The sequence below is a fragment of the Theropithecus gelada genome, chromosome 12 (genome assembly GCF_003255815.1).
Source record: "Theropithecus gelada isolate Dixy chromosome 12, Tgel_1.0, whole genome shotgun sequence".
In the NCBI taxonomy this organism is placed as follows: Eukaryota; Metazoa; Chordata; class Mammalia; order Primates; family Cercopithecidae; genus Theropithecus; species Theropithecus gelada.
In genome coordinates this window covers 106,000,605-106,025,885 of record NC_037680.1, presented here as the reverse complement: position 1 = coordinate 106,025,885, position 25,281 = coordinate 106,000,605, and the positions used below count along the sequence as shown (strand labels likewise).

The following is a 25,281-nucleotide window of genomic DNA, read 5'->3' as shown; positions in this document are numbered from 1 at the left end:
GTTATGAAAAAAAAAATACTCCTGCAGCTAGCTTGGTGTCTGCCCAAACGGCTGCCCAGTTTTGTGCTTGAAACCCAGGGCCCTGGTGGCATAGGTACCCGAGGGAATCTCCTGGTCTGTGGGTTGTGAAGACCATGGGAAAAGCATAGTATCTGGGCTGGACTGCACCATTCCTCACAGCACAGTCCCTCACAGCTTCCCTTGGCTAGGGGAGGGAGTTCCCTGACCCCTTGTGCTTCCTGGGTGGGGCAACGCCCCCCCCGCTTCTGCTCACCCTCCATGGGCTGCACCCACTGTCTAACCAGTCCCAATGAGATGAGCCAGCTACCTCAGTTGGAAATGCAGAAATCACCTGCCTTCTGCATTGATCTTGCTGGGAGCTGCACACTGGAGCTGTTCCTATGCGACCATTTTGCTAGCCACCCCTCCAGTTTTCTTTATTTTATTTTATTATTTTATTTTTATTTTTTGAGACAGAGTCTCGCTCTATCCAGGCTGGAGTGCAGTGGTGCGATCTCAGCTCACCGCAACCTCTGCCTCCCAGGTTCAAGTGACTCTCCTACCTCAGCCTCCTGAGTAGCTGGGATTACAGGTGTGTGCTACCACTCCCGGCTAATTTTGGTATTTTTAGACGAGAAGGGGTTTCACTATGTTGGCCAGGATGGTCTCAATCTCTTGACCTCATGATCCACCTGCCTTGGCCTCCTAAAGTGCTGGGATTACAGGCATGAGTCACTGTGCCCAGCTGCAATCAAGTTTTCAACAGTTTTGGAACTGTTAAAGATTCAACTTTGAAAGGTATTGTCTTCTTATTTAAATTAGCTGGGTCAATTTAATCTTTCATAGCAGAAGAGAACTAACCATGCTGGTTGGGTGAATGTTTCCTCCCTATTCCAGATCACTTCTTTTCCTGGGAAAGTTGTGTAAGAACTCCCTTCCATGCTCTCTCACCTGCTCACTCACCATTTGGCAGATAAAGACAACTTCTGAGTGAATTTGGAAGGATGCAAATCAGTACCCACAGCCCTGCCTGCCTGCTTGCCTGCCTGTCTGTGTCACTCAGCCTGATCTGTCTGCTGTCTCTACTCCTTCACTCTAAGTCACAAGACCAGGCCCTCACTGGTGGTTCTGGCTGCCTATGACTGGATAGGGTCATCTCATTCTCAGTGCTTGTCTAACATAGGGGGTGGCCAGTATTAGGAAACTCTCTTGTCCAAATGTGGACCACATTCTCTGACATCAACGTGACCAACTTGACCACATTCTCCAGTGTCAATTTGATCAACTTGATAAGAGGTGGAGGATATGATTTAGACTCTTAGCTGCTCACTCAGTGTCTTTCCTCTTGGTTCATGCAGCCAAAGTGTGAAGTGCATAATCATTATAGGCCTCCCCCTTAGCCTTCTCGATTGCTCTCATACAGAATGGGCTTAGAATTAACTTTCCTTGCTAATGATAGGTGAGAAATACTTTCTTGTTGAAGAGAGAGACAAGGGACTGAAAAGGATTTCAATGGTAACATTCTAAGGGACTGTAGTTATAGGATGTTAAGTCCAGTCTGGTGGAATCTGCTGGTGGAAAGGATTCCAGATTTGGGTCAACAGGACCTTGGTTCTTATTCTGGCCAAGGCACTCGTTGTTATGACTGTATTTGCTTGTGCTGAGCCTCAGTTTACTTTTCCATAAAATGGGATTGGTTTTCATTCTGAAGTTTAGTATGACAAATTGACACACTTTGTGCCTTTAGGTCAGAGTAATATCTATTTAAAACTTTAAAATGGGATTCATGGAGATAAATATATAGGAGAGTATAGATGAAAAGTCAGGAACACACAGGATATCATCAAGAAATTTTGAAGTGAAATCCTATCATTGTAAAAAATCTAAAGTTTACTTCTGGTAATGATAATATAGGCAAAGTATGGAATAACAAAAGGATCAAAGTCGACTTCAAATTCAAGCTCCATCATATTCTAACTATGTAACCTAGAAAAACAAATTTACCTCTGGGAGCCTTGTCTTTCTCACTTGATTATAGGAAGGCTTCCTGTGCTGGTTGCTGTGAGGATTACATGAGGCAAATGTGCAGATTTCTGGGTTCAGTAGACACTAAATAAATACTGGTTGATCTTTCTTTTATTTTTTCTATACTACTGTAGCTCTTATGCTATGAGCTACTCCCAGAGAGGATTAACCTTCAGCAACTGTCTTTTTAGATGCTGCCTGCAGCTCAGGACAGTGGCTATTCTGAGTGGCTGGGTGTGATAGGGTACATTATACATCTCAGTGCATACCTGGACGCTCTGTTCACTCACTCTATCATTTTCCATTTGATGATCTCATTTTTATTTCTCTATAGGGCCAAAGGTATTAAAACAAATTTAATTACAGATCAGTCTCTGCCAGGTTCCAGCACTGGATATTTCTAACCATGACCTGAGTATATGGGAAGGAGATCGTGTGTATGAGGTTTGCAAATGACACATAACTGAAGCCAGTGGCTCATGTCTAGAGAACTGGATCTGAATCAATGGAATGAATCCCAGGATCCGGAGTGGACACAGAGTTCGTACAGTTGGTGGGCAGGGAAGCTGTAAGAGGCCTCTAGTCCTGCGTGAGCCATGGGAACCATGGCCTCTTAGGTCTCTTTCTAACCCTGAGCATCTGTGATCCTCTGAAGTGTCTGGAAACCAAGAGGAGGATGCCTGGATATCTCAAAGTTTAGTCAGTAGATCTAAACAGAAAAGCTTAGAGGTACGCAGAGAACCATGGCCCACATAGCTACATGGTGCTGGAGGGCTGCTGAGTCACCCAAGGAAGTAAAGGAGGCTTCTGTTAACTGAATCACTGCCTTCAGAGGCCACATTGCTTGCCTCTCTTCCTTGTTCCCTCTGCTGTAGCCACAGTGTCCTGCTTTCCCTTCCTTGAGCAGGTCAAGGTCATCCCTGCCTTCAGGACCTTTACCCATGCTGTTCCCTATGCCTGGAGTTCACTTCCTTCAGATCTTATCACAGCTGCCTTCTTCTCATTCAGGTCTCAGTTCAAAGGTGCCTTCCCTGACCATCTGTATTAGTTTCCTCTTGTCACTGTAACAAATTGCCACAGAGTGAATGGCTTAAAATAACACAGATCTATCATGTTACAGTTCTAGAAGGCAGAAGTTCAAAATGGGCCTCACTGGGCTAAAATCAAGGGACCAGCAGGGCTGTCTTCCTTCTGGAGGCTCTAGGGGAGAGCTTGTCTTCCCTCACCTTTTCTAACCTTAAGGCTGCTCACATTTCTTGGCCATTGGTCCCTTCTGCCTTCTTCAGAGTCAGAAATCATGTCATTTTGACCTCTGCTTTCATTGTCATCACTCAATTTTCAACTCTCCTACCTCCTTCTTTCGCTTATTAGAACCTTTATGGTTGCATTGAGCTTGTCCAGATAATCCAGAATAATCTCTCCGTCTCAAGATCTCAATTTAATCACATTTGCAAAGTCATTTTTTGCCATATAAAGTAATGTATTGATAGGTTCTGGGCATTAGGACATCTTTGGGAGACCCTTATTCTGCCTTTCATACCACCCAGCAATGGTATCTCATTCCTTTCTCTATTTGTTCTTAAATATTACAGTATTTGGGGATGAGGTAGAATTAGTTTTATCTGTTAATGCATCACCCTAGTCATTTGCCTCTTTAGGGTAATTATCTGGCCACCAGTTAGTGATAAGAAGCAGAGATCTAACAGACCACATAGATTTATCAAGAAGATTGATCCAGGACCATCCTAATAGAATCGTTCAAATAGCTATAGTGATTTATACACGTTTTAAGGCAAATGAAAACCCACAGTTCTGGAAATTAACAGAACAACGTTGGTGAAGTTTTAAATCTCTACCATTCATTTTTACCACCTTGGGACTGATCACAGTTTTTTTTTTTTAAATTATAATAAAAGGAAAACATGCCTTCCTAGAATCAAGGTCTAAAAATCAAAATATCTATAAATCTTGACATAGCAGTGTTGGTGTGTTTTGCTTTGTATAAGGTTTATAAAGTTAGAGTTATAGTTAACCTTGCTGACTGACAGTTGAGCAGTTTTGTGTATTAAACAGTTGAATCTATGGTTAAATACAGTTAAACTATTGAATTAATGATATTTTGCAGTTGAGAAATAGGCAAATAGGCTATCTTAGATTTATGCATTCAATAAGGAATCAGTGGCTCTTTATTGTCAGGAATTGAGTGTAGTTCTGGGATATAAGGGTTAATGAAACATCCCCTTCCTTTGGGAGCTTGTAATCTGAGGGCAGGTTTCAATATATGATGAGTCGCTGTAAGGCTTTGCACAGCCACGTCTAGACAACCAGGAAAAGGGAATGTAACTCCTCCTGGGACCAGAGTGTGAAGTATAGATGGATGTCTTGGGCCTCTTCCTTTAATAATAGATAGAATTTAATAATAGTTAAAGAAACTTATCCAATGATTATATTATATGGGCAGTTCTTAGTATACAAATAGGTTGGCTTCTTTGGTTCTCATTTTTATATAAACCAAGACGTTTAAAAAATAAAATTAATTAATATCTCTCTTTATCCAGATCCCCACCTCACTCCTTAAAGGTAACTACTGTTAGACATTTATTGCATATTCTTCTAGATGCATCAGTCAATAGATAAGTTCCTATTTTCTCCTGTACAAATGAGAGTTTTATACACACTCTTCAACATATTGCTTTTATGTGTAACAGTATATCCTGAAGGTGCACCCACACTATCTTATGCAGATCTATGTCACTTTTAAAAATGTCACATGGTATTTCCATTCTTTAGCATCTCTAAAATTTATTTAATCAGACCCCCATTGATAGATAATACATTTGGAGGGGTTTGCTATTTAAAGCAATACTAGAATGAATATTCTTATATATATGCACCTGTCTTAGTTTGCTTGGGATACTATAACAAAATACCTTACAGTAAGTAATTGCTCACAGTTCTGGAGGCTGGGAAGTCTGAGAGCAAGGCACTGGCAGATCCAGTGTCTGATGAGGGTCCATTCCTCATAGATAGGGCCTTCTGGCAGTGTCTTCACATGGTGGAAGGGCAAGGTGGCTCTCTTGGGCCTCTTTTATAAGGACATTAACCTACTTCATGAAGGCAGAGCCCTCATGACTTAATCACTTCCCAAAGACTACATCTCTTAATACTATCGCTTTGTCAATTAGTGTATTAGTTTGTTTTCATACTGTTATAAAGAACTGCTTGAGACTGGGTAATTTATAAAGGAAAGAGGTTTAATTGATTTACAGTTCAGCATGGCTGGGAAGGTCTCAGGAAACTTACAATCATGGCAAAAAGCAAAGGGGAAGCAAAGCACCTTCTTCACAAGTTGGCAGGAAGGAGAACTGTTGAGTGAATGGGGAAGAACCCCTTAGAAAACCATCAGATCTCGTGAGAACTCACTATCATGAGAACAGGATGGGGGAACCGCCCCCATGATTCAGTTACTTCCACCTGTCACTCCCTTAACATGTGGGGATTATGAGGATTATGGGGACTACAATTCAAGATGAGATTTGGGTGGGGACACAGTGCCTAACTGTATCAATTAGGTTGCAACATTTAAACTTGGGAGTCACATACATTCAGATTGTAGCAGCATCTTTGTGCTTACTTATGTGAGAATATGAATAACAGAAATTCTCAAAGATAAAATTGTCAAAGAGTTTTTGCATTTAATATTTTGATTTTGATTGGTGATTACCTTTTAACTTCATGAGCATTTCATTATAAGTTGGCTTTTTGCCTTTTAGAACTTTTCCCCTCCAAAGCAATGGTGGTGGGGTCCAAGGGTAACTTGCAAATCCCACTGAATCCATAATTACCTTTAGTACATACTTGGAACACCAGGAATGCATCCTCTACTTCTCAGGGAGGGACTGAGGCTAGATGTGGGGAAAGCATACTGATTGAGTGGAAAGAATGCTGTTGTGGAGTTTTGTGGTTGATAACTCAATTCTGTGAGTTGAGCTGGTTTTGAATTCTAGCTCAGGTATTTATCCTTGGGCCAGAAAACAAGGTCTCTGAGCCTTAGGCCTTGATAAATGGGATAGTAAATGTAACCAATATTGTTCAGTGACTGGTACATACTAGGTACTTAATAAATGATTGCCTTAATTATTATCATCAGCTGTCTTTCTCTTTGAACAACTAGAAGTCTCTGGACATCTGCTGAAAATGAAATTTCCCATCTCTGATGGAATCTTGGTAAATTAGATACTTTTGGGTTAATAACCAATTTTCTACAAGTACAGAATATTGTAGGACCACAGGCATTATATAGATAGGTAGTTGTTATTGATGTAATCTTGACTATTTTATTCCAAAGAATCTCATGAGGAGGAACTTTCCATTGTCTCTCTGAAGAGTACTGATGGATGTGTACAGCATAGGGAAATGCTTTTCATGCCTTTTGAGTGCAACCCACAATAAGTAGTATGTTTTACATCTTGACGCTGCATGTAACACACAGACTAATATACGCACAAACACACACAATGTAAAATAATACTTAACTTTTTATAAGTGTGACAAACTCTGAAATAGTTCTCTAAATTTTGTTTTTAAATGCGAGTCTGGCCCCATTACACTGATTTCTACGATCTACAGTTTGGAAAACATTCCTTATTGATTGAAGTGTGTGGCTTTAGAACCAGAGCAGCTGGGCTTAAACTCAGGGGCTGCCATTTACTATCTGTGTAACCCTGGGCACATAGCTTCCCTCTTAGTCTCAGTTGCTTCTATATAAAATGAATGTAATAACAGTGTCTACCTCAAAGCATTATAGGAGGAATAGGTGAGTTAGCACCTTAACACTTAGTGTCCAGTACACATTGAACCCTCAATAAATATCAGCTCTTATTAACCAAAATGATGAGCTAAACATCAAAATTTAACTATTAGACATAACTGCTTGGGTGTCTTAAAAGTACTTCCAATTTATTTGTTTATTCAACTTTTATTTTAGATTCAGGGGTACATGTTTAGGTTTTTACCTGGGTACATTGTATGATGCTGAGGTTTGGGATATGAATGATCCTGTCACCCAGGTACTGACTATAGTTCCCATTAGTTTTTTAACCATTTCCCCGCTCCCTTTCCTTCCTCCCTAATGTCTACTGTTGTGGCCTCTATGTCCACAAGTACCTGATGTTTAGCTTCTTTTTTTCTTTTTTTTTTTTCGAGACAGGGTCTGACCCTGTCACCCAGGCTGGAGTTCACTGGTGGGATCTCAGCTCACTGCACCCTTCACTTCCCAGGCTCAAGCCATTCTTGTGCCTCAGCCTTCCAAGTAGCTGGGATTACATGAATGTGCCATGACACCTGGCTAATTTTTTTTGTATCTTTAGTAGAGATGGGGTTTCACCATGTTGGCTAGGCTGGTCTGGAACTCCTAAGATCAAAGCTATCCACTCACTTCGGCCTCCCAGACTGCTGGGATTACAGGTGTGAGCCATTGTGCCTGGCCAGCTCCCACTTATAAGTGAGAATATGTGGTGTTTGTTTTTCTGCTCCTATGTTAATTCACTTAGGATAATGGCCTTCAGCTGCATCCATGTTGCTGCAAAGGCCATTATTTCACTCTTTTTTTATGGCTGCATGGTATTCCATGCTGTATATGTACCACTTTTTCTTTATTTAATCCACCATTGATGGGCACCTTGGTTGATTCTGTATCTTTCTATTGTGAATAGTGCTGCAGTGAACGTGCAAGTGCCTGTGTTTTTTTGGTAGAACAATTTGTTTTCTTTTGGATACGTACCCAGTAATGAGATTGCTGAGTTGAGTGGTAGTTCTAAGTTCTTTGAGAAATCTCCAAACTGCTTTCCACAGTGGCTGAACTAATTTACATTTCCACCAACAGTGTATTCCCTTTTTCTCTCGGCCTTGCCAATATCTGTTGTTTCTTGACTTTTTAATCATCGCCATTCTGACTGGTGGGACATGGTTATCTTATTGTGGTTTTGATTTGCATTTCTCTGATAATTAGTGATGTTGAGCCTTTTTTCATGTTTGTTGGCCACTTATAAGCTTGCTTTTGAGAAGTGTCTGTTCATATATCCTGCCCACTTTTGAATGAGGCTATTTGTTTTTTGTTTGTTCAGTGTTTAAGTTTCTTATAGATTTTGGATATTAGACCTTTCTTGGATGCATCATTTGCAAATATTTTCTCCTCTTCTGTAGGTTGTCTGTTTACTCTGTCAATAGTTTATTTGCTGTGCTCTTTAGTTTAATTAGGTCTCACTTGTCAATTTTTGCATTTGTTGCGATTGCTTTTGAGGATTTAGTCATATGTTCTTTCCCAAAGCCCGTGTCCAGAATTGGTACCTTCAATTTAACATGCATAAAACCAAACTCAGGATCTTCCTCTCCAACCTGGTTGTCTCACTCGGCTACAGCACCTCATCCATCCAGTGATAAAAGCCAGGAAACCGAGAGTTGTCCTCCTGGTTTCTCTCCCCTCATTGGCCTAACTGTATGAGCTGCATTTAGTCTGGTGGATTCCCCCCTAACACAGCACTCACATCCATTCCCCTCTCTCTGTCTCCATGCCCATCACCACAGGTCAAGCTACCACTAACTCTGCCCCATCCTGCAGGAGCCTCTGAACTGGCCTCTGTCCTTGTTCCTCAAATCCTCTCTTCATGCACAGCCAGAAGGATCTTTTCAAAGTGCAAATTGGAACACTCAGACCCTCCCGCCCACTGTTTCCAACCCTGACTGTGCCAAGCTCCTATTAAAATAAATAAGTGAGTAAAGACCCAAGGCCACACTGCCCTACCCTGTAAGGAGATCCCTTCTCCTTGCTGCGGCCACTCTCTGCCTCTCTCTCAAGCAGTCGCGCTGTTCTCCATCCAGCCCTTGTTCTGCTCCCTCAGTCCCTCCCACAGGCCTGTGCTCACTCTGGTTCTTTGCCTGTGCAGTCTTCCCTCTGCTCTTGCCTGTCCCTGGTTACTGCCCACTCACACTTAGAACCTAACTCCCTAAGGGCTCCTGTTGTGCAAGCTCTCTTGACAGTCAGTGCCGTGAAATATCCCCTGTCCTCCTGCTGCGCTGAAGAGCTTGTCTCTTGTAGACATAGCACAGTTGTACTTTTACTTTGTTTTGGGGATCATTTGCCTGACCCCTGCATCCGTCAGAAAACTGGAAACTACATGAGCCTACTTTTCTCTCTATTGTCCCTTGCTTTCCATCCCTGTCACTCAGCACTGTGCCTGGCACAAAGTAGGTCCTTAATTAAAGTGCTCAGTGAATGGATCCCATAAAGGAGATGATCTCTTTCATTCCCTTTTCACGTTCATTCCTCTTCTGGAGATTAACAAGGGTTGTTAATCTTTTTTCAGTTTCACTGACTGCTTTGATTGTCCTGCTAACCTTTAGCTATAGAAAACAAAGTAATTGACATCCCTCCTCAAGATTGTTCTAGGCAACGAGTAGTCTTAAAAATTATTAAGCTAAGTAACATCTTCATAAGACACTGTCTCACTTTTGCTCTTTTTCAAAATAACATAGATAAGCAAATTAACTAGTCTAGCTACATTCATCTAGGTAAATTAAAAAATAGATATGGGCTATGTATTTTAGACTCAATGTACAAATTGACTGGAGTCTATTTTTGGCAGAGTGGAGGTGGGTCTGATTTTATTCTCAGCTTGGCAACTGACTGCCTGCCTCACCTTGAGCAGCTGCTCCAAGTCTAGTATCTCTGCCTAGTTCAAGGCGTTTGTTTAGGACCAACTGAAATGTTTAATGCAAAGGCACTTTGGAAAATACAAAACCTCAAACTAATTTAGTTTAAAAAAATGAAAACGATCCATCAGACTCACAAGTGTGACATTTTTTTTGAGCAGCTCGTGCATATGCATTCCTGGTCATGCACCTGCTGGTGCTGATGAGATGAACCCATCTGGCACATTCTGGTTCACGATTCTTCCCTGTGCGACGCTGTAGCCAAAGTAGTCAACGATTCATGTGATGGGGCTCCTGGGATGCAGCAAAGCAATGACTTATGAGGATAGCATCTGGACTGAGAGATGGTGGTTGCAGGCACCTGGCATAGATAAATTTACTGCCTCTCAGACTTAGCGTTGGACTTAGCCAGATCCATCCCAGCGACTAAACCAATTAGCCTATAAAGCAGCCACAGTCATTTCTATCAAAAAAGTTTTAGATGACAGTGAGGTGGAATCTAGCATTAAAGAAAAGGGCAGGGGGAGGGAGGAAAGCAGAGCTTTTACGATAAATCTTGAGGAAGTTTTTCCAAAAGTCCCAACAGTTTGGAATACAGAGTTTTGGGAAATGGAGCAGATGGTCATAAATGCAGGCAGTCAGACCTGGGACACCGCATTGTGCACATAGCCCAGTATGGTTGTTTTTTTCACTTTAGTGGCCATGTGGTTGTGCACTCACTGTGTATACACAATTGATGTGTTGTGTAAGTTAATTCTATGAAGCTTATGCATAGACTGCAAGAACTCATCAAGAACTCGTGTGATCTTCCATAGTGATCAGATCTGAGCACTCTACCGAGTTGGAGGAGAAACATAGTACTGGCTGCCCTTGTGTTGATGCTAAATGGATGTTATAACATACTCTGCTGAGTGTTGGATTCCTGCCTGCAACTGAATTTTTTAGAGAATGTTATAATACTTGGAAATGAAGTGAATCACGCTTGCTTTTTCAGCCAGAAAAATGAGTTGTCTCTTTCCATGCACACCAGGTATTGCCAAATGAGATGGCTGCAGATTTGGGGATTGAGCCTTGGTTCTGGTTTCCGAAAACACCTTCTCCCTTCCATTGTGACTATTTGTTTCTGGTGATTTATGTTACTTTGTCTGCCTGTGTGTGAGTTGGCTTAGATGAAGCAGTCAATGCACTAATGGTCATTTAGTTTTACTAAGCTCCACGGGCCCTATGAGCTCAGGCAGGCAGACTCAAATGACAAACCAGGCTTCAAAGGTTTTGGTGAAATATTCAGGAGGGTCTGGATGTGAACTTAGAAATCACATTATTCATCTGTTCTCAAATTCTCAGGAAGCATCCAGGCTGGGCGCATGGGTCATTTTTCTGTTAGCTTCTAGAAAGTGGGTCTGCAGGCCTGGCCCCCTGTTTGGGTGTCTATCTGTGCTCTTCTTCAGACTGACTGCAACTTTTCAAGGTAAGGAATAGCTAATTGTGATCTTAGATGTATGATGACTGAAGATACAGCTAAGATGAGGGTGTGAGTATCCAGAGGCCACAAATACTCTCTCCGATAATGGAACAGTGAAAAGAGTCCTGTGGATTTCATGGAAAGACAGGCTCATTTCTGTTTCCACTAACCTCTGAATCTCACTTGCAGGCACTTGGAATTCTACCATGAAAATGATGTCCTGGTGTGGGTGGGGAAGTGTGGAGTGCTGGTGGTGGTGGTGGTGTGAGTATAGAAAGCATCCTTTTTTCCATATGAGTTCAGCTTCTCTTTGGTCTTACCTAGCTCTTTAAAATTTCCACAATTTCCTTTCAAATACTGTATACACTATCTAGAGCATTTCATTTGGGTGCAGTTCCATAAACAGGAAATAACTTGATGTTCTTGACCTATGCCAAGCAGAGAGATTACATCCTGTCCTTCCAGTTTTTCCTGCTAATACAGATTAGTGTTCTTAGGAAGGACACAGGGCCATGCTCAATAATCCTCAACTCAGAGCATGTGACCCTTTATCCTTCCCTCCTCTACCACCACAGCTGCTCGTCTTTGGGGACCACCATCACGTGTCCAGGAGTGGACTTTTTAACTTTTTCAGAAAGTTAAAACTTTTTTTTAAAAACTTTTTAGAAAGTTAAAACTTTTTTTTTAAACTTTTTAGAAAGTTAAAAAGTTTTAAATATTTTTAAAACATGTTTTCTAACTCATGCTGCAGCAAGCCAATGGGGTATATGTTGTTATTTCCATTTTACAAACAAAGAAACGGAAACTCAAGATCAAGTAAATGTAGGAGCTGAGATTGAAAGCAAGGTTGGTGTGATCCCAAGGCTGATCCTATTTCCACTCTTATGCTGGAAGATGATCGTACGAATGTCTTATTTAAATGATGGATTGCTTATTTCTTTATTGGAAAAGGAATACATTCTTATTTTTAAAACGCTGGAAAAGACTCAGAAGTATACAGAGGAAAATAATCATTTTTAATTCTGTCTTTTAGAGATCACTGTTGTTAGTATTTTGCTGTGCAAAGGCCAAGACCTCAGATCCTGACTAGTATCAGAGGCATTCACTCCAAGTGATGTCAATTCTCTAGGCCTCCTTTGTAAAGTGGGGAGAGAGGATAATATATCTTCTGGTGGTTATGATGATTAAATGAGCTGTTTTTAAAGAGCTTAGTTTATACTAAGAAATCAGTGTATGTTTGCCATCATTATCATACTATCCTTCTGACCTTTTCAATGTGTATATAGACATTTTAAACTCATAAGATATTGTCAAATTATTGTACTGTCCAAGTAGATCCTGTTTGGTAACAGGCTTTTATTCTTTTGTTGTTTAGTGGATATCTTTTCATCTCACTGAGTGTTAAATATTTAGGTTTTTATTTTTTGACCTTTATAAATTATGTTGTTGCTGGTGGAATGGAGAGAGAGTGTGGGGTGAGGGAACTCTAGTTATATTTGTGTGTGTGTGTTTTTCTTCTTCTGAGACAGGGTCTCACTCTGTTGCCCAGACTGGAGTGTGATGGTATGATCTCAGCTCACTGCAACCTCCGTCTCCCAGATTCAAGCAATTCTCTAGCCTCAGCTTCCTGAATAACCAGGACCACAGGCGTGTGCCACTATGCCTGGCTAATTTTTGTATTTTTTGTAGAGAAAGGGTTTTGCCATACTGCTCAGGTTGGTCTAAAATTCCTTAGCTCAAAGCAATCTGCCTGCCTTGGCCTCCCAAAGTGCTGGGATTACAAGTGTGAGACACCATGCCCAGCCATATTTTATTTCTTTTTTTAAAACTATCTGAAATAAATCTAAAGAAAAATGGTAAAATATTAACATTTATTAACTGAGCAGTGAGTACATTGTTGTCTGTGTGATTTTCTGAGACTTTTTCTAAATATGTAATAGGTGATAACATTTAAAAATTGTGATAGCATCTTAAAGATGAGCATCTTCACACATAAGGCTACATTTCCTGGGCTACTTCCCCAGCATACATCCTAAAATGGGAATATCTGGGTCAGAGCATATGCTAATTAGTAAATGAAAGGGTTTCATATCAACTTATAGTCCTCATTTCTGGGTACCCTTGCCAACTGTGGTTATAATTTTAAAGCAATATTTGGGAGCTGATAGAGGAATTGCACTTTTTTGTAATTTCAAAACCAAGTAACTTTCTATTTGTATTTTTTTTAATGAATTCCTCCTTATATCCTTTGTTTTTCTGTGGCATATTTCTGGTTTTTCTTTCTTTCTTTCTTTTTTTTTTTTGGTGACAGAGTCTCACTCTGTCACCCAGGCTGGAGTGCAGTGGTGCGATCTTGGCTCACTGCAACCTCTGCCTCCCGGGTTCAAGTGATTCTCCTGGCTCAGCCTCCCGAGTAGCTGTGATTACAGGCATCCACCACCATGCCCAGCTAATGTTTGTATTTTTAGTAGTGATGGGGTTTCACCATGTTGGCCAGGCTGGTCTCAAACTCCTGACCTCAAGTGATCCACCTACTTCAGCCTCCCAAAGTACTGGGATTACAACCATAAGCCACCGTGCCCAGCCTCTGGTTTTTCTTAATGATTCTTAAGAAGTCCTTATGTCGTAAGGATATTAACCCTGGGTCTGGATAATCCATAGAAAATAATTCTTCCAAGTTTAAATGGCCCTTAGGTTTTAAGTTATCTATGCAAAGATGAAAAAGGCTTTCACATTCTCAAAGGTCACAACTCAAACCCAGCCATTTGCTTATTTTTGCCTGCAGACCTCCAGTGGAAGTCCGGGCACATGGCAGAGAGCCTCACCAACATGCCGCGGCACTCCCTCTACATCATCATCGGAGCCCTCTGTGTGGCCTTCATCCTCATGCTGATCATCCTGATTGTGGGGATTTGCCGCATCAGCCGCATCGAGTACCAGGGTTCTTCTAGGCCAGCCTACGAGGAGTTCTACAACTGCCGCAGCATCGACAGCGAGTTCAGCAATGCCATTGCATCCATCCGGCATGCCAGGTGGGCTGCGGGGGCGGCGTGGGGAATGCTGCCTTCACTTGTGCGTTCTTAGGAACAGGGTCATATTATACACAGGACTTTCCATCTGCAAAGAGGAGATTTTAAAGAATGAAACATAGGTTCCATGTTGTATTCGGGGATAGATCATTCGGCCACTTGATAAGCAAACTCCTTTTAATTCGCTGCTAGCTTTTCCTTTTGCTTTGTTTACATTGAATATATTTGTTCATCTAATTTGGGTTGCTCTGTGACTATAAATATCTGATTTGTAATCACTGTGTATTAAAAACTTTTTTGATGAATTTTTTTGGGGAATGTCTTTTGCCGTGTTGCTCTTCAGTCAACATTTAATGATTTCATTTGACTTAAGGGCCTAGTGAAAGAAGGATAAAGAGCTATCTTTCTACTTTTAGAGTGAATATTTATAAATCAGTATCCTTTTCTGGAAGAAAGACTCCAGAGGGACAAGGAGTTAATGTGGTGTCATAGAAAGAGTGTAAGTTCTGGTGAGGTATAGCTTTGAGTCTTAATGACTCCATTACCTGACTCCATAGTTTAGATTCATCTGTTTTTTTTTGTTTTTTGTTTTTTTTTTTAATACTTTAAGTTCTAGGGTACATGTGCACAACATTCAGGTTTGTTACATAAGTATGCATGTGCCATGTTGGTGTGCTGCACCATTTATATTAGGTATATCTCCTAATGCTATCCCTTCCCCCTCCTCTTTCCCCACAATAGGCCCCGGTGTGTGATGTTCCCCTCCCTGTGTCCAAGTGATCTCATTGTTCAATTCCCACCTATGAGTGAGAACATGTGGTGTTTGATTTTATGTCCTTGAGATAGTTTGCTGAGAATGATGGTTTCCAGCTGCACCCATGTCCCTACAAAGGACACGAACTCGTCCTTTTTTATGGCTGCATAGTATTCCTTGGTGTATATGAGCCACATTTTCTTAATCCAGTCTGTCACTGATGGACATTTGGGTTGATTCCAAGTCTTTGCTATTGTGAATAGTGCTGCAATAAACATACGTGTGCATGTGTCTTTATAGCAGCATGATTTAGCCAGATCTTTTAACTTTCCACAAATATAGCTCCCTCAACTATATAAAGGGATAACTCTCCCTCCTTGGAGAGTTATGGCAGTCATATTAAATTACAAATATATATACTTTTTCCTTCAACATTTGTTTTAAGTTCCAGGGTACATGTACAGGATGAGCAGGTTTGTTACATAAGTAAACTTGTGCCATGGTGACTTGCTGCACAGATCAACCCATCACTGTGGTATTAAGCCCAGCATCCATTACAAATATTAAAGATGGTATAAACAGCTAACCCCATATTTACTTCTCCAAATCTATTATATAATGTAAAACAATAAACTAAGATCACATTTTACTGACTTTTGCAGAGTGTATGTTCCAAAAATAGCAATATTGTTTGTTGAAGTAAGCCATCTCTTCTTTTGCTGATTGAATAATCTCAAGCACAAAATTCAGAAAGTAAGTGTGCTGTAGTGAAGAGTGGGCTGAGCTTGGTGCCTTCAAATTGGGGCTCAAGGGAACTGGTAGCTGTATGATCTACCCTGGGATGTCCTATGTTGGTGTCGGTCAAGACATGAGAAGACTTGGCCAGGTGTGGTGCCTCACACCTATAATCCCAGCACTTTGGGAGGCCAAGGCAGGTGGATCACTGGAGGTCAGGAATTCAACACCAGTCTGGCCAACTTGATGAAACCCTATCTCTACTAAAAATACAAAAATTAGCTGGGCGTGGTGGCGGGCACCTGAAATCCCAGCTACTCGGGAGGCTGAGGAAGGAGAATCACTTGAACCTGGGAGTTGGAGGTTGCAGTGAGCCGAGATGGCGCCACTGCACTCCAACCTGGTTGACAGATGGAGACTCTGTCTCAAAACAAAAACAAAAAACCCTGGGGTTTCTATCTCAACAGCACATATCCACATCCTTTCTCTTTTCCGTCCTTTTCATCTCCATCTTGTTTCCTTCAAGGACTTTCTTTCATCTGATCTGGGCAGGCCCGTAGAGGTTGAACATCCTTCCTGGGTACTGTCTCTGTGACTCCACCTCATTTCCAAAGTTCCAAATCAGGCAGCCTGAGAGCCAGCTGCAGTCACCTTCACAGCTGTGCTCCTTCAGGACATGTCTGCCCTTCTACACTGAGATTTTTTGTCCTTCATCAATGGGTTCTGTATTTCTTTTGAATTTCTACTGAGCTTTTTACCAGGTACTTATTGGGAAAGTGTAGCTTCAGATTCTGGTTACAGTGGGAATGATAAGAAGTAAAAGTGAAATATCATTGATGTTTTCTTATATCTACCTAACTGAATGATAACAGCAATGACAAAGATAAGCACTGTAATCCCAGCTACTCTGGAGGCTGAGGCAGGAGAATCACTTGAACCCTGGGAGGTGGAGGTCGCAGTGAGCTGAGATCACACCACTGTACTCCAGCCTGGGTGAGACAGCAAGACTCTAGCTTAAAAAAAAAAAAAAAAAAGAGAGAGAGAGTCAGAGACAGAGAGAGGTGAGAAAACCCAAATCATTCTATCTGAATGGCATACAAGCTAAGAGGTTTGAAGAGTTTGCTTTCTCCAAAAGAAATCCCCCAAACCCAATTCTCAGATCTTACAGTGATCTTGTCATTCTAATAGAAGCAGAAGCCAGAACTCAGCTTCCATGGGGAGGAGACAGTGGGAAGGAGAACTTGGGAGACCCTGAGCATCTGCACCAGTGCTGAGGTGGGAGCTGCACCCAGTCTTGCTTATGTAACTGCGAGAGAGGACAGAGAACTCAACCTTCCCCCAACTCGGGCCCTGCATGGCTGCTCATCTTAGCGCCTTCCTTTCACAGCCAACTGAGGCAATACAACATCCAGGAAGCCCTGATACCAACCCTTGCAAGCCCTACCTTAATTGTTTATTTGACTCTTTACTCCACGACCCTGTAAATAAAAGGCAGTAGCTTTTATTTCTGTGTCTCCAGTGGGTCTTGGCAGGTAGTAGACCTCACTAACATTTGAGGTTTGAAATGAATGGATGATCTCAGTTAGGGATTGGAATAGGGTGCCTTGACCGGCTTGAGAGGTAGACTCATCCCAGGGCACCAACTCAGTAAGTGGCCCCAGCCTAGAGGAACATTTGCAGAATCCTGAAATTGCTGGATTGGAGATGAAGAACGTAAAAAGGAGCAGAGAAGGCCAGGCACGGTGGCTCACTCCTGTAATCCCAGCACTTTCGGAGGCCGAGGCGGGCGGATCACGAGATCAAGAGATCGAGATCATCCTGGCTAACACGGTGAAACCCTGTCACTCCATCCTGGGTGACAGAGGGAGACTCTGCCCACCCCCCCCCCAAAAAAAAGGGAGCAGAGAATTGACAAGTTTCTTCGGTGCCCAAGACGGTTTTCTCTTGTCGTCATTCCTGGAAGGGCTTCATTCACCAGGAGGGAGCAGAATCCATGGCGTTATATTCTCATGTGTGGGGAGACCCTACAATTCAGATTCCTCTGCCCCTACAAGCATCCATGGCTACGATCCTCCAGGGCTAAGAGGAGTGTTTTATTTCAGCCCTAGAATAGCTTAAGACAGATTCCTCTGAGCCTTCTGCTCATATGGCCCACGGGGAAGATATTTAACTGAATACTCTTGGAAGGAAAGAATAAACTTGAAAGCATTTACAAACCTGGCTCTTATTTGGTGCAGATTTATATCAAAAATATTTACTGCGTAATTCCTAACGGACAAGCTTCTGCATGCACCAGTGACTGCAGATAAAACTATTGACATTAAAACAATACCTTCCCTTTAGGAAAATTTCTCTTCTGAACGTTTATTCAGCTCCAACGTGTGGTTTCTACAGCATAGCTGTGTAGAGGCCATGGCTGGGTCTCGGGCTGGTTGGCCCTCTTTGCTCCCATTTCCTGGAAACCCTAGAAAGGCATTGGCAAAAACTCAGACCTGTTGATGTTATCCTCTCCCTAGTTTTCAGCAGCCAGTGTCCATTTTATGGGCTGTCTCCCTGCTACTATCCTGGAGGTGACATTGGATCAGAATGACTGCAGCCCAGCAGCCACACAGGACACATGGAGTGGGTCACCTGTGATAGTCACAAGTGACTGAGGCCATGCTGGGTGATTCTGATGTCAGAATCCATTGGTGCTAACTCCTAGTAGGGTTGAGAAGGAGACCCCTCCCCCTCTTCCTCATCCCAGGAGTCGTCTGCAACATGCTTGCTTTGCTTATACTCAGGCAGGGAAGAGCTTGTAACTGACCAGCAGGAGCAAAACCAGGGCTCTCCAAGTTCTGACACTGAGGTCCCACTGAGTTGACTGCTCTACGAGCTAGAAGTGCCTGATCACAGAAAGCAGATCATGGAGGACATGTTCAGTTTTTTTCCCCAATAGCTCAAAACCTTCCAATTTTGGCCTTTCTCAAGATCTGACATTCTCTCTGCAGCATTGTTTTAGTGGTTGACTTTCAGAGGACCATGAACTAGCAGCTCTCTGACCTGCCTTGTAACTGGTTGCAGTATCTTTTGTTTCTTTGAAGAAATAGACACCCAAGAATTGTCACCAAATAGGATGTTTGAGATGTCTGTGCTAACTGATATTACTGGTGCTGTCGTTTCTGTTAGTGCTTCCGTGATGGCCAACATTTACTGAAAGCTTCCCATGGGCCAGACACTGTGCTAAATCATTCACAAATAACTCATTTGCAAGCATCTCACAAGAATGTAAGGGCCCATGTATCATTAGTCCCCCATTATAGGCAAAAGAAATTTGGGCTTAGTGAGACAATACAATTTACACAAGGGTCACAGGGTTTGTAAGTGAGAAAACCAGGACTTGTGAGATTTGTAAGCCAGAGTTTATTAATGAGAAGGAAGGTATGCTGATTTGAAAGTGATGCCTTTCAATGCCGCAGTACACAGGCTCTTGTCAGGCACAGGGTAAGTGAGGGCTTCAGTTTACGGGGTCGTCACATGCATGAAGGTTGCAACGAAGTGTTCAGCATCTAGGCTTGGAAGCCAGAAAGCTCCACCTCCCACCAGGTGTGACCTTAGGAAAATTATTCCTAAGTTTCTGTTTCATCATCTGTAATATAGGATAAATGAGATGTACTCACTTGGTGAGGTTGTTATGATGATGAGATGAGATGATCAATCAGTGAAAACAAGACGATGGAATGTGATGTTGAGTGGGCACCAAGGACAATGCTGAATGCATCACCCCTCGAGGGGCTGGGAAGGAGCCGCAGATGGAGCCACCACATTAGGATATTTGAGCTATTTTTCCAGGAGGAGAGGGAGTGTGTCAACTCCTTCCCGTCTTTTAAAGATCTGGCTTCCTCATGGACCGTCAGCAGACATTTCCCACGTGTCATGATCTGTGGTCACGTCATGGGCCATGAGCTCCCTCAGGTGGGAACATGTGACTATGAATGCTGGGTGCTCCACCCAGCCCGCCCCACTCAGCACAGAAGAAACATTTTCTTACTAATGTTTTAACTCGTAGGATTTTTTTTTTTTTTTTTTTTTTTTTTTTACTTAACAAGAATGCTGAGTAAAGCATTACACACACTATTGATTGAAAAAAGTCATTTTCAAAACAGCATGCAGAGTGTTTTCTCAATTTTGTTAAAATATGTAATAATAATTATTATATATAATACTTTCAGAGGGGCTTCGGGCTTCATACATATTTGTAAAATGAATGGAAGGGATGTGGGATTGAGGGATGGACAGACTGAAGAATAATGCACAACACATTGACACGTCCTTTGGAGAGCAGCACTACGGGCGATTCTTATGGTCTTCATCGGGGAGCTGTAAAATATTCTAGACTTTGCAGGCCATATTGTCATGACTGCTCAACTCGGCCTTTGTTGTGCAAAAGCAGCCAGAGGAAGTGTGAATGGGCTTGACTATGTTCCACTAAGACTTTATTTGTAAAACAGGCATCAGGCTGGAATTGGCCTGTAGACTGCAGTTTGCTAACCCCTAGTCTATTTTATAATTTTCTCTAGCTTCCAATTTTATTTTGTTTTTTACATTTAAAATGTATCTTTATGATAAAAAGTAGTAGTTATTTTAAAAATGAACACTTGCATAAAAATGCCTGCAATAAAATAAACAGCCTCTGACATTGATTTAGTGCCTGAGAGAGATATATATATATATAAACTGTTAGTCTTTTAAATGTAGATATGATGCACATTCGTTCATCAACAAGTGTAAGCCTGCCACTGTGAGAGGTGTAGGAGATTCAAACAAAGTCTTTTCATTGTACTGTGTGCTTTAAAACTATGGTGTTTCTATAAAGGAGGCCATTTTAGCTTCCATATGGTAGATATAGCATTTCAGGTGGAAATCTCCAAAATTCTCCTAAGAAATTTGGACAAAGTTCTCAGCAGCTAGTAAGTTGAAATGCAGGGATTCCAGCTCTAAGCCTGCGTGCTCTCTCTTCTGGTGCTGGGGTTATTAGTCTTGTTTTAACTGCCTTTGTAACTAGCATTATACTTTATGACCCATACTTGTTTGGAGTTAATCCCATTAGGAATGGGCCACACAGCTCAGTTAACCAGTGTGGACACAGAGTGGTGCTCCTTGCTCTTCAGTCGACTGTGAACATGCATGCCATGTTGCTCACTCTTGAGTGGCGTCAGCCCTTGCCTTGTCATACTGTGACACTCGTCCTTAAACCTGCCTTGTCTATATTGAGTTCCATGACAACATCCAAGTTTATAGCCCTTCGACTTATAGCTTGTTAATAGATTAAGTAAAATAAAGGCTTTAACATTCTAGATTCTGAGGAAGTAGGTTCTTTTTCAAACTATGAAATTATATTTAAAAATGGGTGTTTTAGGCTGGGTGTGGTGGCTCACACCTGTAATCCTAGCACTTTGGGAGGCTGAGGTGGGTGAATCACAAGATCAGGAGATCGAGACCATCCTGGCTAACACAATGAAATCTCATCTCTACTAAAAATACAAAAAAATTAGCCGGGTGTATTGGCAGGTGCCTGTAGTCCCAGCTACTCAGGAGGCTGAGGCAGGAGAATGGCATGAACCCACGGAGGCAGAGCTTGCAGTGAGCCAAGACCGCACCACCGCACTCCAGCCCGGATGACAGAGTGAGACTCCATCTCAAAAAAGAAAAAAAAAAAAAAAAAAAAAAAAAAAAGAGTGTTTTAAAGATACATGCAATTGGGTTTTTCCTTTCAGCGAACCAATCGAATAATTAATCAGTTAGTTAATATAGTTTGTTGTCCGTCAGGTCAAAGCTCTCTATATCCTACTGTGTTAGGATATGGAGAGCTCTTCACTGGGTTGCTGGATATTTTTTGTTAAATTATTATTATTAGTGGTCGTATATCTAGCTATTTTATGAGAAATAAACTGTCAAAATATTTGCATCTTAAAGTAGCCTAGGAAATTGTCGGACTTGGGAGAAAGTGTAAGACCCAACGGGCCTGTTGACACTTTTGCTCTATGGACACTTTTCCTCTCCTTAGATTATGCAGACCTCACTCAATTTAGGTAAACAAACTGCAGGCTACAGTCTGACCCACATCTATGTGAGCACAATGGTGGACTTCCAGTGAGGCTTCACAGTTTAGAAAGTATTTATTGAAGTTTTTGGTCATATTGCAGTAATAGCTGTGGGTTTTTCTGAGGGAAGAATGCTTTAACTCTTTAATGCCGTATTTTGCCTGGTGTCTGTCTGGCATAGCATATGCCTTTGTGCTCTTCAAGGCTAGTAAAATTCGAGAGGATTGGAATACAGGATTGATGACTGTTTAAAATGAAAGATCGTTTGAAGAACGCACTGTTTTCTCCTTTCTCACTTGATTCTACTTCCCATCTCCATACATAAGACAGACTTTCAATATATCAAAGGAAAAAATAAGAAAAGAGGAGAGCTGGGACGGGAGCTATGGCAAATCAGCCCCTTTAATTCCTAGGGGCCCCACCCTAGGAACCTTGTAAAATTTAAGGTTCTTTTAAAATGCCTTTTTAAAGAGCCCTGGTGGACTTGAAACAGTTAAAAGATGTTGTCGAGACAAAGGAGGAGGGAGGATGGGTTAGCGTGGAAGATTGTTTGAATCCTGTTGCACTCCAGGGCTTTTGGGGAAGGTGAGGTCTTGAATGGGAAGAGACCACCCAGAAGTTGAATTGGCTTTATTTTAATAATTGCCATCTTACGACTGGTTTGACAGGAAGTCCTGAAATTGGATTTTGGCTCCCCTGGCTTCTGGGAGTCAGTCCTGCTGTTGAGGCGATTTGGATCTATACAAATCTGTTGGGACAATGGCCTTGTGCTCGGAGGAAAACGTTGGCTTCTGTGTGCTAGGGTTGGGAGGTGATAGGTAGGTGGGATTCAATGGTGAGTTCTGGCATAGTTTGTGGACAGACACCTCTGTATCTGAGGTCATTTCCCACCTCTGTCCTTTTGTGTTGGGATCTCAGATGACCTTAAACCTTCACAGCTTATCCCGTGAAAATCCCACAGGAAAGGCTGTCTGTCCATGGCCCGGGGAAGATTGCCCTGCTGTGCTATATTCCAGGCACTGGAGTGGATATAAAATAAACTCACCTCTCCAAATATTTATGGGCCTCAGAAGAAAAAGACAAATCAATACACATTTTCTTAAAATCTACTGTGGAGCTGTCATGCTTGACTACTTTGCCAAGATTTAATCTACGAGCTCCAACTTTAATTTGAGCTCTACATTTTGTGAAATACATTTTTTTTTGCCTCTAACACCAAAGACTAATGTTTATACACATTCAGTGTTAATATTAGGATGTCTAAAGTTTCTGTACTTGCTAGAGAATATATTTTTACAGTTTCATTTAATTCATGCATATAAATTATTCTCATCACTTGCTGTAATTAAACTTGAGGCCTAGTATTTATCTAACCAGAGTCCTTTCTCTCTGATTTCAGGTTTGGAAAGAAATCCCGGCCTGCAATGTATGATGTGAGCCCCATTGCCTATGAAGATTACAGTCCTGATGACAAACCCTTGGTCACACTGATTAAAACAAAAGATTTGTAATCTTTTTTTGGATTATTTTTCAAAAAGATGAGACACTACACTCATTTAAATATTTTTAAGAAAATAAAAAGCTTAAGAAATTTAAAATGCTAGCTGCTCAAGAGTTTTCAGTAGAATATTTAAGAACTAATTTTCTGCAGCTTTTAGTTTGGGAAAAATATTTTAAAAACGAAATTTGTGAAACCTATAGACTACGTTTTAATGTACCTTCAGCTCCCTAAACTGTATGCTTCTACTAGTGTGTGCTCTTTTCACTGTAGACACTATCACGAGACCCAGATTAATTTCTGTGGTTGTTACAGAATAAGTCTAATCAAGGAGAAGTTTCTGTTTGACATTTGAGTGCCGGCTTTCTGAGTAGAGTTAGGAAAACCATGTAACGTAGCGTATGATGCATAATAGAGTATACCCGTTACTTAAAAAGAAGTCTGAAATGTTCGTTTTGTGGAAAAGAAACTAGTTAAATTTATTATTCCTAACCTGAATGAAATTAGCCTTTGCCTTATTCTGTGCATGGGTAGGTAACTTATTTCTGCACTGTTTCGTTGAACTTTGTGGAAACATTCTTTTGAGGTTGTTTTTGTCATTTTCGTAACAGTCGTCGAACTAGGCCTCAAAAACATACGTAACAAAAAGGCCTAGCGAGGCAAATTCTGATTGATTTGAATCCACATTTTTCTTTAAAAAGTCCAGGGTTTTATATTGTGAGTAAATTAAATTTACATTCGAGTCGTTTGTTGTTAAGAGGTAGTAAACATAAGAGAGTACTGGTTCCCTCAGTAGTGAGTATTTCTCATAGTGCAGCTTTATTTATCTCCAGGATGTTTTCGTGGCTGTATTTGATTGATATGTGCTTCTTCTGATTCTTGCTAATTTCAGAGAATATTGAATAAATGTTATCAAGTCAAGGATGCAGTTGTCTCTTTTGTCCTTTGAAAACTGTATATGAAAAGTTTTGGATTTGCTATTGTTTGCCAAACAGTCCCACGGTTGATACCATATTAAATAACCCGAGGCGTGTACTTCTGTGGCTGCCGGAGCCCGCTCCTTTGCCTCTGCAAGCCTTTCTGACCTCCTAATTGTCAGTAAACTCACCCTAGGTGCTTGTCAGTGTGAAGTGTAAAAAAAAAATTAAGAATTGTTATCCGAAGTTGTATATCTGAATTTGCCAGTGAAATGCAGCACGTGTGGACAGTGAACACACTGGAATCCGGAGCTGCTTCTAGGCATTGAGGGCAGGCACCTGTGGCCTCAAGAAATACCTTGCATGCTGCTATCCTGTGGAGACTAAATGAAATTGCCTTAGCAAACAGCTCTATAGTTCTTAGAAACTTGAAGGCCTAGTTTAGAGGCACCCTATATTCGGTTCCATTTTGTATCCAAATGCTGCTCTGAAGTCCCAGAGTTATTTTTAAAAACGCATTTTTAACTGCACACAGGAACGTCAGGTAAGGCCAAGAGAAGTCCTGGAACTAGGTGTGAGGGAGAGTTTTAAGCAAAAAAATTATTTAGATGCTTTTCCTTCTTGCTCTACCCTCAAAACATCTGTTCCTAATCCTACAAATGACACAGCAGTCTACCCACCTTCTGATTATTAAATGATACAGTGCAATATGTTAATATTTTTAGTTAAGTGTTTGGAAGTAAAGTAAGAACAAAATATCAACTTGGTCGGTTCAACATTTATGGGAACATGCAGCAGAGTGTTGTGCAGACATATTTACTCCCATCTTCCTGTAAAAGATCCTTTGGTTGTGTGGTGCTCAAACACCTTGATCGATGATAGGAGAGGGCCATGAAAAGGTGTGAGTTGAACTCCATTTGCCTCTTGACCCCCACGAGCCCCTGGACATTCTCTGAGCCTCTGTGTCTTTTTTGCTTATTGGTCTTCCTTTGCAAACTGCTTCGATCACACCCTTTGAAATAAGTTTCAATCTCCCAAAGTCTTAAATTCATTATATGCGATGTCTCT

The 25,281-nt window shown here is 41.4% G+C and overlaps 1 protein-coding gene across 1 annotated transcript in view; it reads left to right on the top strand.

The window, feature by feature from the left end:
- DNER (delta/notch like EGF repeat containing) overlaps positions 1–24,220 on the top strand; it is a 367,125-nt gene extending 342,905 nt beyond the window's left edge. The window contains exons 12-13 of the mRNA XM_025405375.1: positions 13,983–14,229; positions 23,198–24,220. Coding sequence (XP_025261160.1) covers positions 13,983–14,229; positions 23,198–23,309 — 359 coding nt within the window. The 3' untranslated portion in view covers positions 23,310–24,220. The remainder of the gene's footprint in view (positions 1–13,982; positions 14,230–23,197) is intronic.
- Positions 24,221–25,281: the final 1,061 nt, after the last annotated feature.